The sequence below is a fragment of the Acanthopagrus latus genome, chromosome 8, assembly GCF_904848185.1.
Source record: "Acanthopagrus latus isolate v.2019 chromosome 8, fAcaLat1.1, whole genome shotgun sequence".
NCBI classification, from domain to species: domain Eukaryota; kingdom Metazoa; phylum Chordata; class Actinopteri; order Spariformes; family Sparidae; genus Acanthopagrus; species Acanthopagrus latus.
In genome coordinates, this window is record NC_051046.1 from 18,992,207 (window position 1) to 19,010,078 (window position 17,872).

A 17,872-nucleotide genomic window follows, 5' to 3' on the forward strand; every position below is an offset into this window, starting at 1 on the left:
TGGACTTTGGGCTTTAACATTTACATGCACCTTTAACATGCACAAACATGCTGCATAAAAAAACAAAGTAAATGCAAAAACCCAAACAGCATCATTTTAAGTAAGCTTTAAGATTCCAAAAGATGACATTTTAGTCAATTGAAGTTGATTTATTTTCCATTTCATTGTTTACTTTCATTTTTATATTGATTGAGTGTGTAATAGGTCTCATGAGCAGGAAAATCAATGAACATAGAGGGAGAGGACACACATCTTTAGGGTGTTTTGATACCTGTGCTGCCATCTAGTGGAGACTGCAGGAACGTTTTTCCTTTTAAAGGACAAAATCTAGTTCAATACTGCTGCATTTCTCACCTCTCCTGCCCCCAAACCAGTTATTTTTAGCAGGTACACACAGGAAATTCCTTCTTTCTGAAAGCTTTAGAGAAATGCCCCCTCTGAAGATCATCTAATTAAAGTCAAGCTGCTCTGAAAAACTTAAACAGGAATGGTATTAAGCAATGTAACAATGCAACTTTAATTTCCTCTGAAACATCCAATGTTTTTACAGTATATACAACAGGAACATTCATCTACAAAAAACTTCATATGTCAACTTATTTTTCACAATGTGTTACATAACTAGGTTTAAGAAGAACAACAGCAAAGAATAAAATGAGCTCAAGCTCTTGATAGGTGTGTGATTGTAGGGTTTTAAGGCAACGCTCTATGATGAGGTACACAAAAGTGTGAGTAACTACTGAGGATTGAGTAAGGAATTAATCACTTGATAGAACAACTTGACAGTAAATAATTAATTAATGAGTGATTCCTTAATAGATGTGATTCCAGAACTGTATAGTAGATAATGATGGATTACTGGAGAACAGACTGGAAGATACAACATTGTTGAATCATTAGGCAATTGATTAACTCATAAATATCTGAGAATCAACAGAGTGACCACTTTCTTCATGTACTGTCCCTGATTAACAATGAACCAGCTGCTGAGTGGAACAAACTAGCGAGGACTCATTAATTACTAATTGCTTAATCATTAGTTTCTCTCTTTAAGTACCTTCAAGGGAAGTGAAACGTAATATGGAGTAGCTACCCAATAGACTCATTAAATACTAATTACCTAATCATTAATTAATGTTGTATATAATTATGTTTCACTTTGCTAAAGGGTACACAAAAAGGGTAAATAATGATTAAGTAATTAGTATTTAATGAGTCGTGCCACTGAGCGGCTGGTTGATAGTTAATCAGGAACAACTCATTAAGAAAGTGGTATCTTTGTTGATTCATAGGTACTTATGAACTTATCATTATGTAATGATTCATTAATATTGTACCCAACAGTCTATTTACCAGTATTTCTTCATTATCTACTATGTTCATTACAGCTACTCCTGAATAACTGTAATGACTCATTATCTGTTCATCAACTATCAAAGTTTTACCACTATTACAGAGGTCAGAAGTCACATGCAAGAGAATTTTCAATTTTTCAGAATCTGTGAAAAGACCAAATAAATATAATGATAATAATAATAATAATTAAATTGACCAGTTGAAATGGTTACATGCATTGTAGTACTTGTGAATGAATATTAATGATGCCTTTAGTAAGGGCTACCATAGAGAGTATAAGATATGACAGTCATCAGTATAGTAATCTACTATAAACAATCAAAATGGCTTTCAAAGAGTAGCAACAATAAAATATATACACACAAAGTTCATTAAAGTGTCAGTAAAATCCTTTAAAACTGACTCTTTTTTACCTCAGAAAACATTATAGACCTGCACAGCACTGATCTGAAGACACATTTGCTTGCATTATAAATGCAGACAAGATAACAAGATACTTTCAGTAACAACAGGGAGAGTTTGTAACCCAGAGTTCACAATGTGAGCACAGTGGGAGTTTAAGGGGGAACTGTTGATGAAAAATTGGCCCGAGTTGAACGTTTCACTGTCACAAGCTAATCAACAATGTATCCGTCTCCTCCATGTTGTGATTTCTGTTAATGATAAACAGTTGTGTCTGATAGGTGAAAGATGGAGGAGAAGCTGATTACAGCCAATCAAAGCTTCCCGGTCCTCTCCAGACTTCATATGAAAAACTGCAGCTATAAACCAGACAGGAAATAGGCTGGGAAAGTAGCTGTTGACGCCAATAATACGGTTTTACCATTTTTTGAGTATCTGCTATATCAAAACTTGCCAAGCAGTAAAAGTTGCCGCTGAATGATTGGTCTTAGTCTTATATGGTGTTTGGTGAGGAGATATTTACTGATTGTAGCCACAATTTTGATAGTTTTAGGTCATATTTATTCAAAGTTGTGCAATATTTGAGATATTTGTCTTGTGTTATGAAAGGCCCTATGTACACATGGTTCACCTGTTTGTGAACAGTGTGAAAACGTGCAACTAACTGACATTTTCCTCACAATTTACCATTTCATCATTCTTATTAGCCCAAGTAGTTTAATACGTAATTACATAATAAGAATAAGTGAAACATTGTTTCGTGTTTGCAGGACCTTTAAACAAAATATAAATCATAGAATAATTTGATAATAATCAGAAAAGTCAGGTATTTCTTATGTAAGATATGTGGTAAATGGACCACTTTTACACTCTACTGACCACTCGAAGCACTTGACAACACTTGTCACATTAAACCACAGCTGATGGCTGCCATGCAAGGTGCCAACCTGCTCATCAGGAGCAATTTGGGCTTCAGCCCAGGGGTACTTAGACATGCAGCCGGGGGATCTGGGGATCTAACCACCGATCATCCCATTAGTGGATGACCCGCTTCACCACCTGAGCCACAGCTGCCCCATACTGGGAAAAGGGAATTGTGTTCCTGATATTGAATATTTCTGAGGAGCTTGTGGCCCCTTAAAACTAAGCAACTTGGAATCCCTCTTAATGGTTAAATTTACAAGTTTAGATATCTCTTTTTTGTCACTGCACAAATCTAAAAATACTGTCAACAACCATATAAAAAGAACTATTTTTGCCATTTTTAAAGAACAACATGTTGTATAAATCAGGCTTTGAGAGACATCTGGAAAAATCCCTTCGCATAAATGTTCAGAAAAAAGACAAATAGACATAAAACTGTTAAGTTTGGTCTGTGTAAGTGCTCTGGCTCAGAGTATGAACAAAATAAAGCAGAGAATTATATTATGGCCAAAACCAAGGCAACAGAAAGCACAAAACCTGCCAAAGATTTTTTTTTTACAAGACTAATGTTTGTCTGTAGCTGCAGACACCATCCAAACTTTCCCACCCATTGTCTAGGTTGCTCACAGTGTGAAAGATTAATGTGCGCATACTGATCAGTTTCGGACCCTGCATGTAACCTGTTGGCCAGTTCCCTTTATCGTGGGTCCACACACACCGGCCTGGTGCCTCCAGCTGTTGACTTCACTGGGACCATCACACTGACTTCCTCCTCTTGCCAAACACATTGTTGATGAGCTTGGCCATGGACTTGGAGCCGCTGTAGCGTCGTCGGTCGGCTCTGTACTTGAGGTGCTCCATCACCTGCCGGATGAGCTGGGTGAAGAGGGTGGCGATGTCCTGGTAGCTCTCAGCCGCTGAGACCTCCTGGAAGTGACAGCGGTTCTCCTGAGCCAGGCAGCGGCCCTCGTCCTCACGCACCTGCCGGACGTGACACAGATCCTGCTTGTTCCCCACCAGACACACGGGAACCTCATTGTCCCTGAAACACAGACAAGTCAGCAGCGTGGTGAGATGAAGAGGGTGAGGAGCCAAATAAATCAGCTTTTGATTCACTCGAACATAAACACAAGAGTGTTCTCAGTCCTTATCTCCGAGAATTACTGATGGCTGATCTACATTTATTCTCACATTCTTGTCACTGACTAAATAAATCTTTTCCCTCCACGTTATCAGGCAGCTTCACCGCCTGACAGGCAGCCTGATGGATTTTTCCAGCAGACTAGATGTTTGCAGGTTTGCAGTGAATCCTTCACATGTCATCATGAATCATTTATCAGTTTGTGTCTGTCAGGCTCAGTCAGGACTCCCAGCATTCCTCAGATTCAAGACCGCATTAGGAGCCCTGCTCAGCTTCAAAAAAAGTAGAGCAACCATACTCTGTTTTGTTCTGTTTTTCCAGTTACAGCACACTCGGGTTATATACTATAGGCACTGTATATGATTCTTTGCATTTTTCTGTGCAACAGTTCTGAGGGAACATTTTAAACAGATTCTTGTCATTGTTTATGCTTTTTATCCTCCATCTTAATGTAGCTGACCCCTACGAGAGTCACAAGTCTGAGAAAATACTTGCAACCACTACTTCACCTCTGAAGGATACAGTTCATGTGACCTCATCCAGCTACAAAGTTTCTGGAATTAGCTTGAAGCAACAGCTGCACTGACCTTACATCAGCTCCTGTCCACTGTCAGACTCTGAACACTTCAGAATAAAACAAGCTCATTGTGCTTCTGACCCTTTGCAGTTGTCCATGCGCGCCTCCCGGATCTGCCGCAGGATGTTCTTGGCATTGATGAAGGAAGTGCGGTCGCTGATGTTGTACACCACCACAAAGCCGTCTGCCCAGTCCACCGGCTCCTCCAGTATACACCTGGCCTCCGAGCTCTGCCAAGGATAACACATGTTTTTATTTTGATTTCACTGAGCAGATTAAATTCAGGTTCCACAGTATGCGTGCTTGTGTCCTGTATGGCTTGTTTCCACTGGGACAGATTTAATCGAATGTTCTTCCCTTTGTGTTTTTTAGTAGATATCGTAAAAATTTGCTTTAGGCAGAACTGGCTCAGCGGCAGACTGGCAGTTCTGGCCACTGCCTGACACCACAGATGACTAGAATAGAAATATTCAATAGATTTCACCATGGAACCACCCCAGCTGATTACTTACGTTGCAAAATATTTTGTATATTAAGTTTTCGGATATTTTTGTGTTTAAACATGCAAATGAGTATTTCAAATTAAACGCATGGCGGTTTGAGTTTAAGTCCAGAACAGAGACCTGAACTAAAAATGAACATCTAAATATGTAATTAAGAATTTAGAAACAATATATGTAAAATATAACCCCACAAATATGTTAAATGATGGCATTCAGTGGCTTTATATTACAGTGAAAAAAACATAATTCACATCCCCTGAAAGTGTTCATATTCTATTGCTTTGTGAGATGTATAATTTATGAAAATGGTACAGAACAGTTTCAATATGACCTTTAATTCCTCATTTATCTGTTAGTAGACACCAAACGTATGCTAAAAATGTCTTGAACTCAGCAGGGAATACATTAATTTATTGGCCACTTGACTGTTAGCTAGTGGGTCCTAGCAGCTATCAGAGTGAAGTCATTGGTCGTAAAATATTCCTTCTTCCTCATAATTCTTCTCATGTAACAAGGCCAACAGTCCACAACAGCACCCTCTCTCTCACCTAAGTGATCTAATAATATCTAAAGGACTCTGCCCACATATTCTGCACAGTTTTCATTCATATATGTGTCAGAGTGACTTTACATTTTGCAAACAAATACTTAAAACTTCTAAACAGGAGTTCAACATAAATCTAACAGACTCAAACAATCCTTAGAAAATAACATTTTAACACATCATCTCTTTTTTGGCAAGTTGTCATGATAACTACATGGGAAGGTTTCCAGATTTAAAAAAAAAAAAGAAAGAAAGAAAAAGAAAAAGAAAAACAGACTTAGACTCAGTTATTTTTGTTCTGAGAGGTGATTTTAGCCTTTGAGCTCCCAGTAATTGTTATCCCTGCTGTTGTCCGACTTCTTCAAGAGCTATTTTTACTGCTTCTCTTGTTACCCTGAACAACACCAGTGTGCAGGCACGTGCAGAGTGAAAACAGGCCTCTGTGCAGGTGACCTTGAGGAGAAACAAACACTGCAGGAAGGACAAGAGGCCTGAGGACATGTCTGAGCCCTTAAACAATGATGCCTCCGCACTGTAAAAACTCACTTATCCCTTTCTCTTTATTGACTAACAGTTTCTTTATGCAGCGCAGGTCAGAAGGGCAGGACATGATTCTTATGAGGGGCTGATGTTACGTTGAGTCTAACCGACAAAGACAATGATCGGCTCTTGTTCTGCTGAGCCAAGGGGTATTCCAATAAATACTGACTCTGTAGTAAAAAAAAGGCCTCTCAGGACTTTGGGCTCGTTGAAAGAGAGGTAAGCAGGTTATATGGCTTCTTTTCAGCCGCTGGCACACATTGCCTCAGGATACACTCATAAACTTTTTAGACTTCCAACTTTGAGTGCTGGACGGATCGTACACGTGCCGACCACAAGGTAAATACCCGACCATGGTTCATTCAAGGTCGTGACATGTGCTGCAGGCTGCAGAGCAGACTGAAACCAGACAGTTTTATTGTTGTTTTGTGAAACTCCTGAAGCTCCAAAACAAGGAATTATCGTGTTTATCTGTTTTCCTCAGCTGAAGGACTGCATCAAGCTTCTCTTGGCCGTTGGAGACAGCAGGTTGTCTCCCAGCACAGACGATGTTGCTATAGCTAAAGTGATTATTGACTGAGGTCTGACCTTTTCATCATATGTTATCATATTATTATTTAAGTCAAACAAAATGCTGGCATGGGAATTCTGATATGGAAAACATTTGGTGTATCTCCCTGAAAAGACATCATTCTCATCTCAGATTCTCATTTCTGCCTTCCGTGCATTATGTCCGAGGGGAAAGATGCGATGAGTAGATTTCCAGCCCACCTGATGGAATGTCAGAGGAAACCAAAGTACTGAAAACAGACAGAGTCCGACCTCAGCTCTGCTTTTCTAATAAAATGCTCTGGAAATATTACATCATAATATTCAGTGTGTTAGTGATTTGACGCACCTGAGAGCACGGGTCAAAAACCTCCAGATTCAGCTGCCTGCCGTCGATTGACAGTCGTTTATGGTACAGGGAATCTGTTATAGTACCAGAAACACACAAAAGTAAATAACACCATATTATTACCATTGATTCAGTTATTTAATTATCGTTGAATATAGGCTAACCTGGAAGTTAACATCGCCCTGGTTCCCCTGACAAAAAGCCAATGGGATTTTTGAATCGTATCTTGGATTACAAACTCTGCCACCGACAAATGTTTATGACACTTGATAACTGATATGGATTTTCAGAGCTTAAATGAAATCACCAGAAGTGAAAAACTACAATTAAGCTAATAAGTCTATAATTGAACATTTCAATTAAATTTAAACCATTTTACTACACAATTAGAAAACAAGCATGATACTACTTGATCAATGTACAAGTTAGAGTCAGAATAGTTTGTGACTGAAGTCCGCCTGTCTTCAGGTTTGGTGTGATGACGTTTTATGTCCCCAACAGCTTCTGTAGTCTCATTTAGCCACTTGTTAGCAACCACAATTGTAAGCCATGTACACGCTTTATATTTCCAACGTGGGGAATTTACTGATTTATTTTATGCCATTGACGTCAAGACAAGGAAACCTAAAGTGCAATCATTTATTTCAGGGTTTAAGGACTCTACAGCTCTACAGAGTGTTTTAGCACCGTTCAGCACCTGACTCTACTTTCAGGGTCTATTTGCATTATTCCCAACATTATAACATCATCAAAGTTGTGGGATTTAGCGGCTAAAGAGCCAAATATTTGCCTCAGCAATTGGAAGTTGGTGCTTTGATATTGCCTGTTGGCTGATAAAGGTGACTGTTTTCTAACAGCGTTGCAACAACTTTATAGTAACATAGTATGTTAGTATTGTTGTATTTACTACTTGTTTCACTCTTCTAAAGTGAACAAAAAAGTCAATTAGCATGGCTTTAATTAAATAAAATGAGAGAAACCATGGAACAGTGGTAGAGGGGGACTAGAATATGGAATGAATTGTTTTGATCGTCTTAATCTAACTGACTGAATAGCAACAACCACGATGTCTGAAGATTAATTTCATCTCCAGGACCAAAACCAAACCCCAATCAATCCACAATCACCATCAAATCTGGGAACACTTACTGGCGTTCGAGGCATATTCACCGATGAAGCGCCTTGTCAGGAACCGCACAAGTACAGCTGGAGAAACAGATGAAATGAAAAGCAATGAAATGAATCATGGCATCATTACACTCTCATCCCTCACAGGTGGCAGCAGTGTGTGTGTGTGTGTTGGGGGGGTAATGACCCTCATTCACTCCAGCAGGCGCGACACATTGCCAAAAGTCTCTGAGATTGGAGTAGTGAAACCGAAGCCTCATATTAGAGAGGCTGCATGGCTTTTTTGGAAGGTCTGTGTGCATATTTGGCAAGCTGAATGGTTATATTTCCTCCTCTGCTTTGCCTCCAGACTGCGATCTACAAATAAAAATGACCACCGACAATCACTTTCAATTAAGGGCAGAGGTTTCAATTGCTGGCAGCCAAGTTGCTGATGGTGGTCACGGGCGTCTGAGCGGGTTATACAGGGTTATATTAGGCTACAGGGACACGCACATATAGATCTGGCCAAACAAGTTACTCCTGCATTCATTCAGGAAAATTACATTCAAGTTTGAGGACTTTTGGGAAATAATTACAACTAATATCGATATATCTAGAGAACAAAACAACAAAACAATGAGTAGTATTAATATATAAGTGACAAGCAGAGCAGCAAAGAGCAGAAAAATAACCGTGTTTAAATAATAATATGTGTATACACATGCACATACAGCCTCCAGAGGCTCTGGTATCTCCACAGTAACAACTCTGGTTTACAACCAGGCAGCGAATGGAGACGTCCCATTGTTTTATGGAGCTTGAACACAGCACAGAGCCAGTCAGTCTTAACCAGTACCACAGAGCCTGAATACTGATACATCTAAGACCCACAGCAGCAAAAAGGGTCTGATTTCTCCTCCTCCTCTTCCTCAGCAGCATTTTTCACTGAATAAAATCTGAAAAGTACGTAAACTGTTTTCTTCTTTGGAAGCCTTTGAGCCCAAAATACAGATCGTTTTCACCTAACACTTATGTCAACAAAGAGTAAGTGGCACAACTGTCGGCACAGTGCAGCAACATGGAGCCAAGAGCTTGATCTAGATAATTACAGCATAAACAAAATCAGTAGTTGGGAATTTCGGCTCACCTTTGAGATTGATCAAACCTGGACAGGCTAGAGCCGACGTTTGTGTTTTCCGTTTTACAACCTTGAAATCAGCTCCGTTTAAGATGAAATTTAATTTAACAAAGGTCATTCAAAGGCACGGATTCTCCGGAGGCTACAACTGTTAAATCTCAAAGGATGGAGCCAATAGACTGGTTATGTAACATGAAACCAAAGCCCAGTGAAAATAAAGTGTTAGCTCAATTTAGAGCTGTAACAATATCATATTTTTACACAATTACTGTGGACAAAAGAATTTGTAGTAACAATAATATTAAGTTGTCTACCTACACTGTGTCTAACTTTTGCCTGTAGTTTTCATTTGACAGGATTTTGTGCGGCAGGAGGCTACAACACCCCGAGAATCATGCTGCGTTTCATTGTGCTCGGAACTCTGAACAAAACAAACCACTAATGTGGCAAAGTGCTGTGGAACGGCCAGCCAAGTCTGGCAAGATCTGCACAGCCCGAGTTCGCCAACACAAATGACATCACAGCAGTATGGCGGCACACATAGTGAATGATTACTTTTTACCTCTTCATCACTTTTTCGTCAGTGTTGTGTTTGTGAAATGTAAATACAGCTTTGTTTTCTTTTTTTTTTTAAGTGCGCTTCAACTGTTGAATACGCTGCTTTAGTTTCTTGTGAAGTTCATAGACTTTCCATCAAACACCTGTTTGCAATGAGCGTCCATCCAGCTTCCAACTTGCAATGGCACCATTTGGCCCACTGCATCGTCTTCATATTTTTTCCATTTTATGGTCAGTGGCAACAAGCGTTAATGGGCATTACCGCCATCTACTATGTAAATGCAAAAACGGAGAGAAATATAAATCACATAGGAGACGCTGGATTATTTACACAATGTTGTCGTGTGTGGTCTATAATTACCATGATATCGATATCAAAATTTCAAATATAATATGTTGGTACAGTATATCGTCACACCCTACATGAAAACATGCAGCTTTACCAGTTAAAGTTAGCCTGTATGTATGCTTTACTGTGGGACATTGCTAACGGAGCTGCAAGTCGTGGTGTGTTCCTGTCAGCTGACTGTTGGAGCTTTATCAGCATCTCATCTGAGCATTATCTCAGCTAGTCCAGATCAGAGTAGATCCAGCTTACATCTAGAAGGTTTTCTCTGAAGCATTCATACACAATGAGACACTGAGCTGTTTTATCTTCCAGCCTCTTTACATGTTCATTAGCATACAGTAGGTTACACACAGTCACTGCTTATTGAGGAATCCTCTGATAAGACTAAATACTCTCGAAATTAGATTTTAGAAAACACAGACCTAAGCAATGTGTGAGTAATCACTTAATATATTTTTCACCTCAGCAAAGAGAACTTCTTACAGCCAACATCAAACAAAGACTGAGGTTATTACATTTAAACCAAATGCCTGGAGGGGAAAACTGGGGCAAGTTAACTTGGCGTGAGTTAAAAGGTTTTGTCAATTATCAATTAGGTGATGCATAAAAAGTAAGTTTAGCACTTTTTTTTAAAAGCAGGTATCTGTTTAAGGCATTTCTCTTTTAAATAAGTAATTTTCTTTCTTTGGGTTTTGGACTGTAGGATTGTCAAAATAATATTTTTCTATTTATTTAGTATAATTTTGAAATCTGGGAACTTGATGGATATTTTTCTCTATTTTGTGATATTTTCTCTAAGTGATTAATGGAGATAATAGATTAATTGCTATTGAAAAAAGCCATTGGCTAAAGCCTTACACTCAGATGTGATGACCCTCCACAAAGGTCTCAAGACATTATCTGATTGTCATTTGAAATATCAACACCAAAATTATTAAATAAGTCTTACTTTCTGGTAGTTTACGACACTTGTGTTCTTTTTAGGTAAAGACAAACGTAGAGAAGTCGGAAACAGCACTTCCAATTATGCACAAAAAACCAGCCTCATTTCAGAAGCACTGACTGTTGCAGGTAGCAACAAAAAGGAACAGCATGAAATAAACATTTAAAATGGCATCATACATAGTACACAGGTGTCGACAGAAGAAACACAGGTATTTCATCTAAAGCTCGTTGAAATACAAATCACCTCACCTGATTTCCCAGCCCCCTGGCTTCCCAGCAGGGCCAGCTTGATGTCGTTCATGCCTGTGCTCTGTCAGGTCCTCAGCTGGCTCTCTGGCTGACGCTCTGTGTGTGCGTGTCTGGTATCTGGGTTAGCGTCGGCACACTAAATGCTCTTTACAGTCCGGACTGGATGGGAGTACAGGAGTACAGGACTGCCCCCCTCTCTTCCTCTTCAAAGGGCTGTTTCACTTTATAAAGCCGATGGGAGAGGAGATGGGGGGAAAACAAGCGCCCCCCTCTTCTCTCTCTCTGTCTGTCCGTGTGCCAAGTGCTCCTTTACTCTGTCACACCTCTCTTTTCTCTGTTTTCTCTCTTTCTCTCTCTGCTCTCTCTTTATTCTCTCTCAATCAATCTGTTTTCCTTCCTTCTTTCCGCTCTTGTGCCTATATATCTCTCTTTTCTGTCTCTTCCCCCTCCTTCAGTGAGGTTACCCGAAGGTCACGGCTGACTAAACCCATTGTGCTGTTCCAACTCTGGCACTGTAACTGTAGTCTGGCTGCCATCTATGGACATTTGTGTTATCATAGTGTAATGTTATGGAAGCCCATTCCCACCAGGAAAAGAAAAAGATGAACTGATGAAATGTCAGGAATGATGAATATGAAAAATGACTCACACTAATGCAACTTTGTTAAGAAAATATGTTTGTATAAAACTAATTTGCCACAGCAAACAGATTCGGAGAGAAAATGCCCCCTGAGAAAAGCATTTTGGCAGCGCTATGAAGAAATGTTTACATCATACATAGCTGGCAGTTGCAAGATAAAGAATGCATATAGGAAGGATTCACTGACGTGTTTCAGTTGCTAATGATTTCCCTGCTTCAGATAAAATATCCAGGCCTATATCGACTCAAACATGGCTAAAGTTTCTCATGCTAACAATGCTGTCAAAGTCAGTCCATGCTGTGCAGTAAAACCAAGCAGGCAAAGAGTAAGAATAGCCAGGCAAAGTTATGCAGCCTTATACAAAGGCAAAATTTTGAACCAGAATTCAAAATCATTTTCTTGGTCTGATTTTTAGATGTTAAATTGTGAAAGAGCGTTTTCAGTAAAAATGACTTTTTATGTAATGATAAAATGTTATGACTTATGTTACGATACGATCCATCACAAAACACTACGATACAATGTCAAACACTTCAATATAATATGCTATGACATCAAAATATGATGTGCTACAATACGATGCATATATTATTATACAACAAGATATGATACACTACAATTTGATACACAAAGCTACAGTACACAACACAAAACAACGATACACTACGATAACATACCAGACATCACAATATTAGGCAGTTCCGTTCAACAAGTTTGCACATAGGTTAACCTTACAGTTACAGATGTAACACATATTCATAAAGGCTTACAAATTACTCATGACCATAAAACAAATCTCATCTTTTCTTCAGATTCAGTTAGTTGCACACTGATTTTGAGTGACTCAACAAACACCTCTGTAATTGCAAACATTTTTGACTTACTACCTGTAAGTGGGACATAGTTTTAATATTTAAATGTGTCAGGCAAGTTGTCAATGTTCATACTCAGCATTCCAGCAGAACGTTCAGTGATAACAGATTTCCTTTGTTTGTCTAAGATATCATGCAATACAGTGTCCACCAGTCATAACTTGGTATGTACGATAAACGTTTTTTGTTATGGTTATGTTTAGGCACACAAAGCACTTTTCTAGATTACAGAGAGGTTATTGTCTCAGTTAAATATTGAAAGAGTCAACAGAGACTTGAAGCACAAGAGACATTGTGTTTATTTAACTTTCAACTGAAACCAGTTGTCTAGACCACATGCAGGACTTGTGGAAGCCAAGCCCCAGTCCTTGTGTCAAAGGCGGACACTTTGCACTGATTTGGTAAGTAAAATGATAACCTGTGACTTAATATTAATGTTCTTATTTTGTAATTCACAGCTTTTATCTTTTTGGTTACTTTTTCTGTCGGCATTAGTCTTCTATATAAAGTGTCCTCCTTTTATTTCCTCAGGTGGTGGACTGGTTTTTGACTGCTCTGGGATAAGATCTGGCAACTTCCCGCTGAGTCCAGTGTTAATAATCTTCAGGCTTCAAGCGAAGTCATTTTATTGAAACTGGTCGATGTATTTCAGCGAGGGGAAGGCAGTGATACGATGGGGAAAAAATGTTGATGACCTCGGTTATGTACGTGAGTCACAGCTCACCAGACTGAAGCAATATAGTAAAGCTGAGTGGCTTTAAGTGCAGTGCGGAGGCAAAAAACCATGAGAAGGCCGGCAATAAAAAAAAACACTGATTAGAGCATCAGTCATTCTCCTGACATCAAACTGAATCGATTCAGACGAGCAATCCATTTTCTTCAGCTTCAGCCACCACACAAAATGTGGCACATACAGCCAATAAATCATCCTCCAGTAGCTTCGATTTCACACGCTAACATCAGCCAACGAAATGAATATTCTTCAGACTGAAACCACATTTTTGTCCCCCCTGACCCTCTTTGCATGCTCGGTCTGGGCATTTTGGGCCCATTTCCAAACTGGCTTCATTTGATCTGGTATCTGTTTGCATGCAAAGTCGGTGACCCTCTCCCAAGCCTTAAATTTTACCCTCAACTTTTAAGAGGGCTGTCATAACTTGGCTTCACTTCAGAATTTCACAAACACACTGTTTTCAGCCTTCATCTTGGGTTGTTTTAGTCTATTTACATGGTTACTTGATGATCATAATTGCTGGAATGAATACCCCAAAACTTAAGATCTTCATACGGATCCTTTCAAGCATTACATAACCAAACAAGGTGTTTACAGTCTGCTCTAAATACTGTGCATACTTACTCCAGATGTTATTCTTTGTATCAAGAAATCTGTCAATCAGTGTGAGAGTGAAGTCATTCTCCCTTTTTGGAGTTTGTGCCAATCTCTTCGTTGGACCTTTTAAATACTGTACAACAAAAACTGTAATGATGAAAAGAAAACAGCCTGACCACATTATATGCGTCCAAATCCGCCAAAATGCACGGCATGAAGACTGGATGGGCTTTTGAAATGTTTGCAGAGTTTTGCTCTTTCAACCCGGTGATGTTTAGATATCATATACCCTGTAAATCAGCTTGCGTGAGGCAAAATAATCGGTTCCATATAAGTTTTAGGGGGTTCAGATGAGGACTTGTGGAGAGACAAATATTGCATATTGGGGAAATATGTTCGCCACAGTCATGCCTAATCTAAAACCAGTGTGAAGTAAGACTTCTAATCAGCCTTGAATGCTGAAACACTTGAGCTTGCGACCTCAATCATAAGAGCACGAGCATCAGGAAAACAAAATCCTCCAAGAATACAAACATTTTATGAAATCACTTTTCTTTTCATGCACCTCATCAAAACTTCTCAGTGGACATCCCTGTTGTAATCAGGAAAACACAAATTCCTGTGTATTTACTTCTAAGGCGAGCACACAGTGGAAAGCCCAGCCATCCATGGCAGCTTTTAATCAGGCAGAGAGTGAAAGACCGTTTCTTACTGAGCTGATCAACACGTGGCTGCAAAGAGGCTTTCACATGGGACGACGTCATGTGCCCACTAAACTAAACACACCGGGAGACACATTATTCTCACCAGCTGCATACACACACACAAAACCTCAACAAGTCAACATCAAAGGGCACCACAGCACATCGGCAATATCATTACATAACGTCTGTGAACCAGGAATCTGTCTGGAAGCTTTCTGTTTACTCTGTGAAATGAGATTATCTTCCATATGTGACATGGGAAAAGTTATGTTGGGCTGGAGGTTTCCTCGTGGCTGATAGCCAAACACGAGATGCCAGTTAGAAACTAAATGGTTGCTGTTATTAAATGTTGATTACATGATTATGTGGGTAGACTGGGATTCTTTTACACAGATCCTGGGAAAAACAATCATCAGAGGTTTTATTTACATGTGGCTCTGATGTACCATTATTTAATTTAGTTATTTTTAATTGTGCTTATCTTACTTTAGAGTACCTTTCCTCTGACCTGTTTTAGTGACTTTGAGAAAAAAATACTAATAAAAAAATGTGTAAAAAAAAAAAAAAGAAGAAGAAGAAAAAATGCATGTACATATATATGTAGATTCAGTTTTGACATCAGATTAGTTTAACTTGATTTAGTTGAGGCCAGTTATTTGTTTTTTTGCAGCCTAGCTTAGTTTCGCTTTAACGTAACCTGCAGGTAGTGTGTTATAACTTAGCTTAGTGATGTTATGTTGTGAAAACAAAATAGAATAACAACAATGCAAAAAGGTTCATTGTATTGGGTTAGCATTAGAGTTTGGTTAAGTTGCTAGCCTAGTTCTCTCATTTATATCTTAGCCTTAGCTTAACTCACAGTTACTTAGTTGAGTTTCATTTAACTTGTCTCAGTAAGCTGGAAAAGTGTTCACAATAAATACAAAAACTTTTTTAGGGTGAGGCTTGAGGTCAGTGTCTCTTAGGTTAGCATCTGAGTTTGTTAGCTCTGACTTTCTCTCATTTGTATGTTAGCCTAGCTTAACTTAGTTTAGCTTAACTGAACTTATATTAGTGATCTATTAAATTGTTAAACCAAAATTCATAGTGTGGAGCATATTTTGTTGTTTAGTTCATGATAGCTTAGTTCGGTTGTTTAGTTTAGCTTAGCCTTGCACCAAATTTGGTATTATCTGACATATGCTAGTGATTTAGTTGGTCTATGTCGCCTAATGAAAACAAAACAGTCAAATAAACAGAAAGACTGACGATTCAAACATATCAACATGAACAGTACACAACACGGTATAAAATGGTTGCACAAGATACAGACAATGTGACTTGAGTCTTTTAATCATAAAGAATAAATACAACAAAGGTTGACTTTAAGACAAATTTTAATGAAAGTGTGCATGCATGAATTGCTTTATGCCACAACACCAGAAGAGGGTCCTGTTCTTTTTGTGCAAATCATCCATCCAGCAGCTGCAGGTGATGGAAGGAGTGAATACATGGAAAAATCCCAATTAGGTCTATTTGTCTTTTTCCAGAAAGCCAAACAGTGAGGACCGTTGATGTTGTTGCAGGAGATTACGATATATGTGACTTGAGCTGGCAGCCATCAGTCACTTCGACAGAGGTCTCACTTGGTAATTGTTTCAAGGAATATGAGTTAATGTGACTTTGATGTTCAAAATTGCACCTTTAAATACAAAACCCATGTTCATCCTTTGTCCAGGGCCTGTTGGATCAGTTGAAGTCGTTCCTTTCCCTCGTAGTTCACGTAAACATCTTGAACATGTTACTGTATGAACCCTAATCCTGACAGGAACAGGCTGGACTGATGAAGTGCAGAGGCAGCGGCAGTCCGACCCAAAGACATTGTACGACACCCATCGTTCTCGTCCTTGTGATTGGCCCCCGCAGCCCCTTTTTCTTCGTGTTCGTTCTCTCTCGTTTGATTCCCAAATTTGGGCATCAGTCGAGATGTTTCTGAGATGCTGAAATTATGAAGCGAAATGACTGATGACTGATGGTGTTGTGCTGGTGGTCTTTGAGCTGAAGTCTATTTTGAGTTTTATGGCCTCAAAAGCATCCAAATCTCCGTCTTTGGCTGGAGAGCATTCTCAAGCTAAAGACGAAAAATTATGTGAAACATTATCTTCTTTTTGTGTTAAATCCTAGAGCTTTTACACTTCAGATACGGTCAGAAATAGGATAAAATATGTCTTTGCTCAGCCAACTTCCAAAACTAAGTGGTAGAGTGTATATATCAGCTCTGCTCTTACCACTGCCCAAAACAACATCATACACTTATCCCACTCCCAGACAAGATAATTCAAGAAAATACTTTAATGCAATAACTTATCAAGACTGTAAGAGAGGAAATGAGGCCAAATGACCCTGAAAAGTACCAACCGATGTTGGCGGACGGCTTCTTGGAGGAATCTTAAACAACAAAGTGATGAATGAAAAATATCAGGTGTCTAATCGTGGCCAACGCATGCTGTCGTGTTTGGTGTAAACATTAGATGTAGGTGTTATCGCCTAAAGAAGACCACCGTAGCCGGAGGAGCGTCCTCCTTTCTTGTGGGATTCACAGAACTTCAGACAATCTTTCTGATGTTTTTAAATGAAACATCTGCACATTACAAGACAAGAAAAGAGGAGGAAAGAGGGAAAAGAAAAAGGGGGCAGACATGTGACCGAGGTTTACTGGACTGAATGAAGTGGGTTTAAAAGACACAAGAGGGGAATAAACTTCCCTTTGAGAACATCTCATGGTCAATTTCCCTGGTTTTATCTTAACATTAGCCACAGGGCTGCTGGCCCCTGAAAACTCCCTCTCATGTTTCTCTGTATATCTTCATTCAGTGGCTGACAATTTATACATCCTAGTGGATGTAAACACAGATCAAAGACACCGTACAGGCCGGAGTCGAGTGGGTTTTTGCAACAGATTTTTATCCATTTGAACCTCTTTTTATTAGGTTCACGTAGTAAAAGCAGTCTTTTCTTGATAGATTATATTTCATAGGAGAGCATTTTGGCAAAAAAGTATGAGCTGTCCGGTTCAAATAGCAGCCACTTTGTGCTTTTTCCTGTTTGACAA

At 39.2% G+C, this 17,872-nt stretch overlaps 1 protein-coding gene across 1 annotated transcript; it reads right to left on the minus strand.

The window, feature by feature from the left end:
• Positions 1 to 491: 491 nt before the first annotated feature.
• Positions 492 to 11,581, minus strand: rerglb (RERG/RAS-like b). The gene is made up of 5 exons (XM_037105936.1): positions 11,235 to 11,581; positions 8,035 to 8,091; positions 6,886 to 6,959; positions 4,482 to 4,630; positions 492 to 3,724 (listed from the first exon to the last, which is right to left on the minus strand). The coding sequence occupies exons 1-5, from the start codon at positions 11,284 to 11,286 to the stop codon at positions 3,439 to 3,441; spliced, it is 618 nt and encodes a 205-aa protein (XP_036961831.1). The 5' UTR covers positions 11,287 to 11,581; the 3' UTR covers positions 492 to 3,438.
• Positions 11,582 to 17,872: the final 6,291 nt, after the last annotated feature.

Bases quoted from the DNA above. Each gene is read 5' to 3' on its own strand.
- rerglb (XM_037105936.1), bottom strand. From the start codon at position 11,286: ATGAACGACATCAAGCTGGCCCTGCTGGGAAGCCAGGGGGCTGGGAAA. The intron at 6,960-8,034 runs GTAAGTGTTCCC...GTACTATAACAG, and splicing joins TGAATATGCCTCGAACGCCA to ATTCCCTGTACCATAAACGA. The intron at 4,631-6,885 runs GTGCGTCAAATC...TATCCTTGGCAG, and splicing joins TTTTTGACCCGTGCTCTCAG to AGCTCGGAGGCCAGGTGTAT.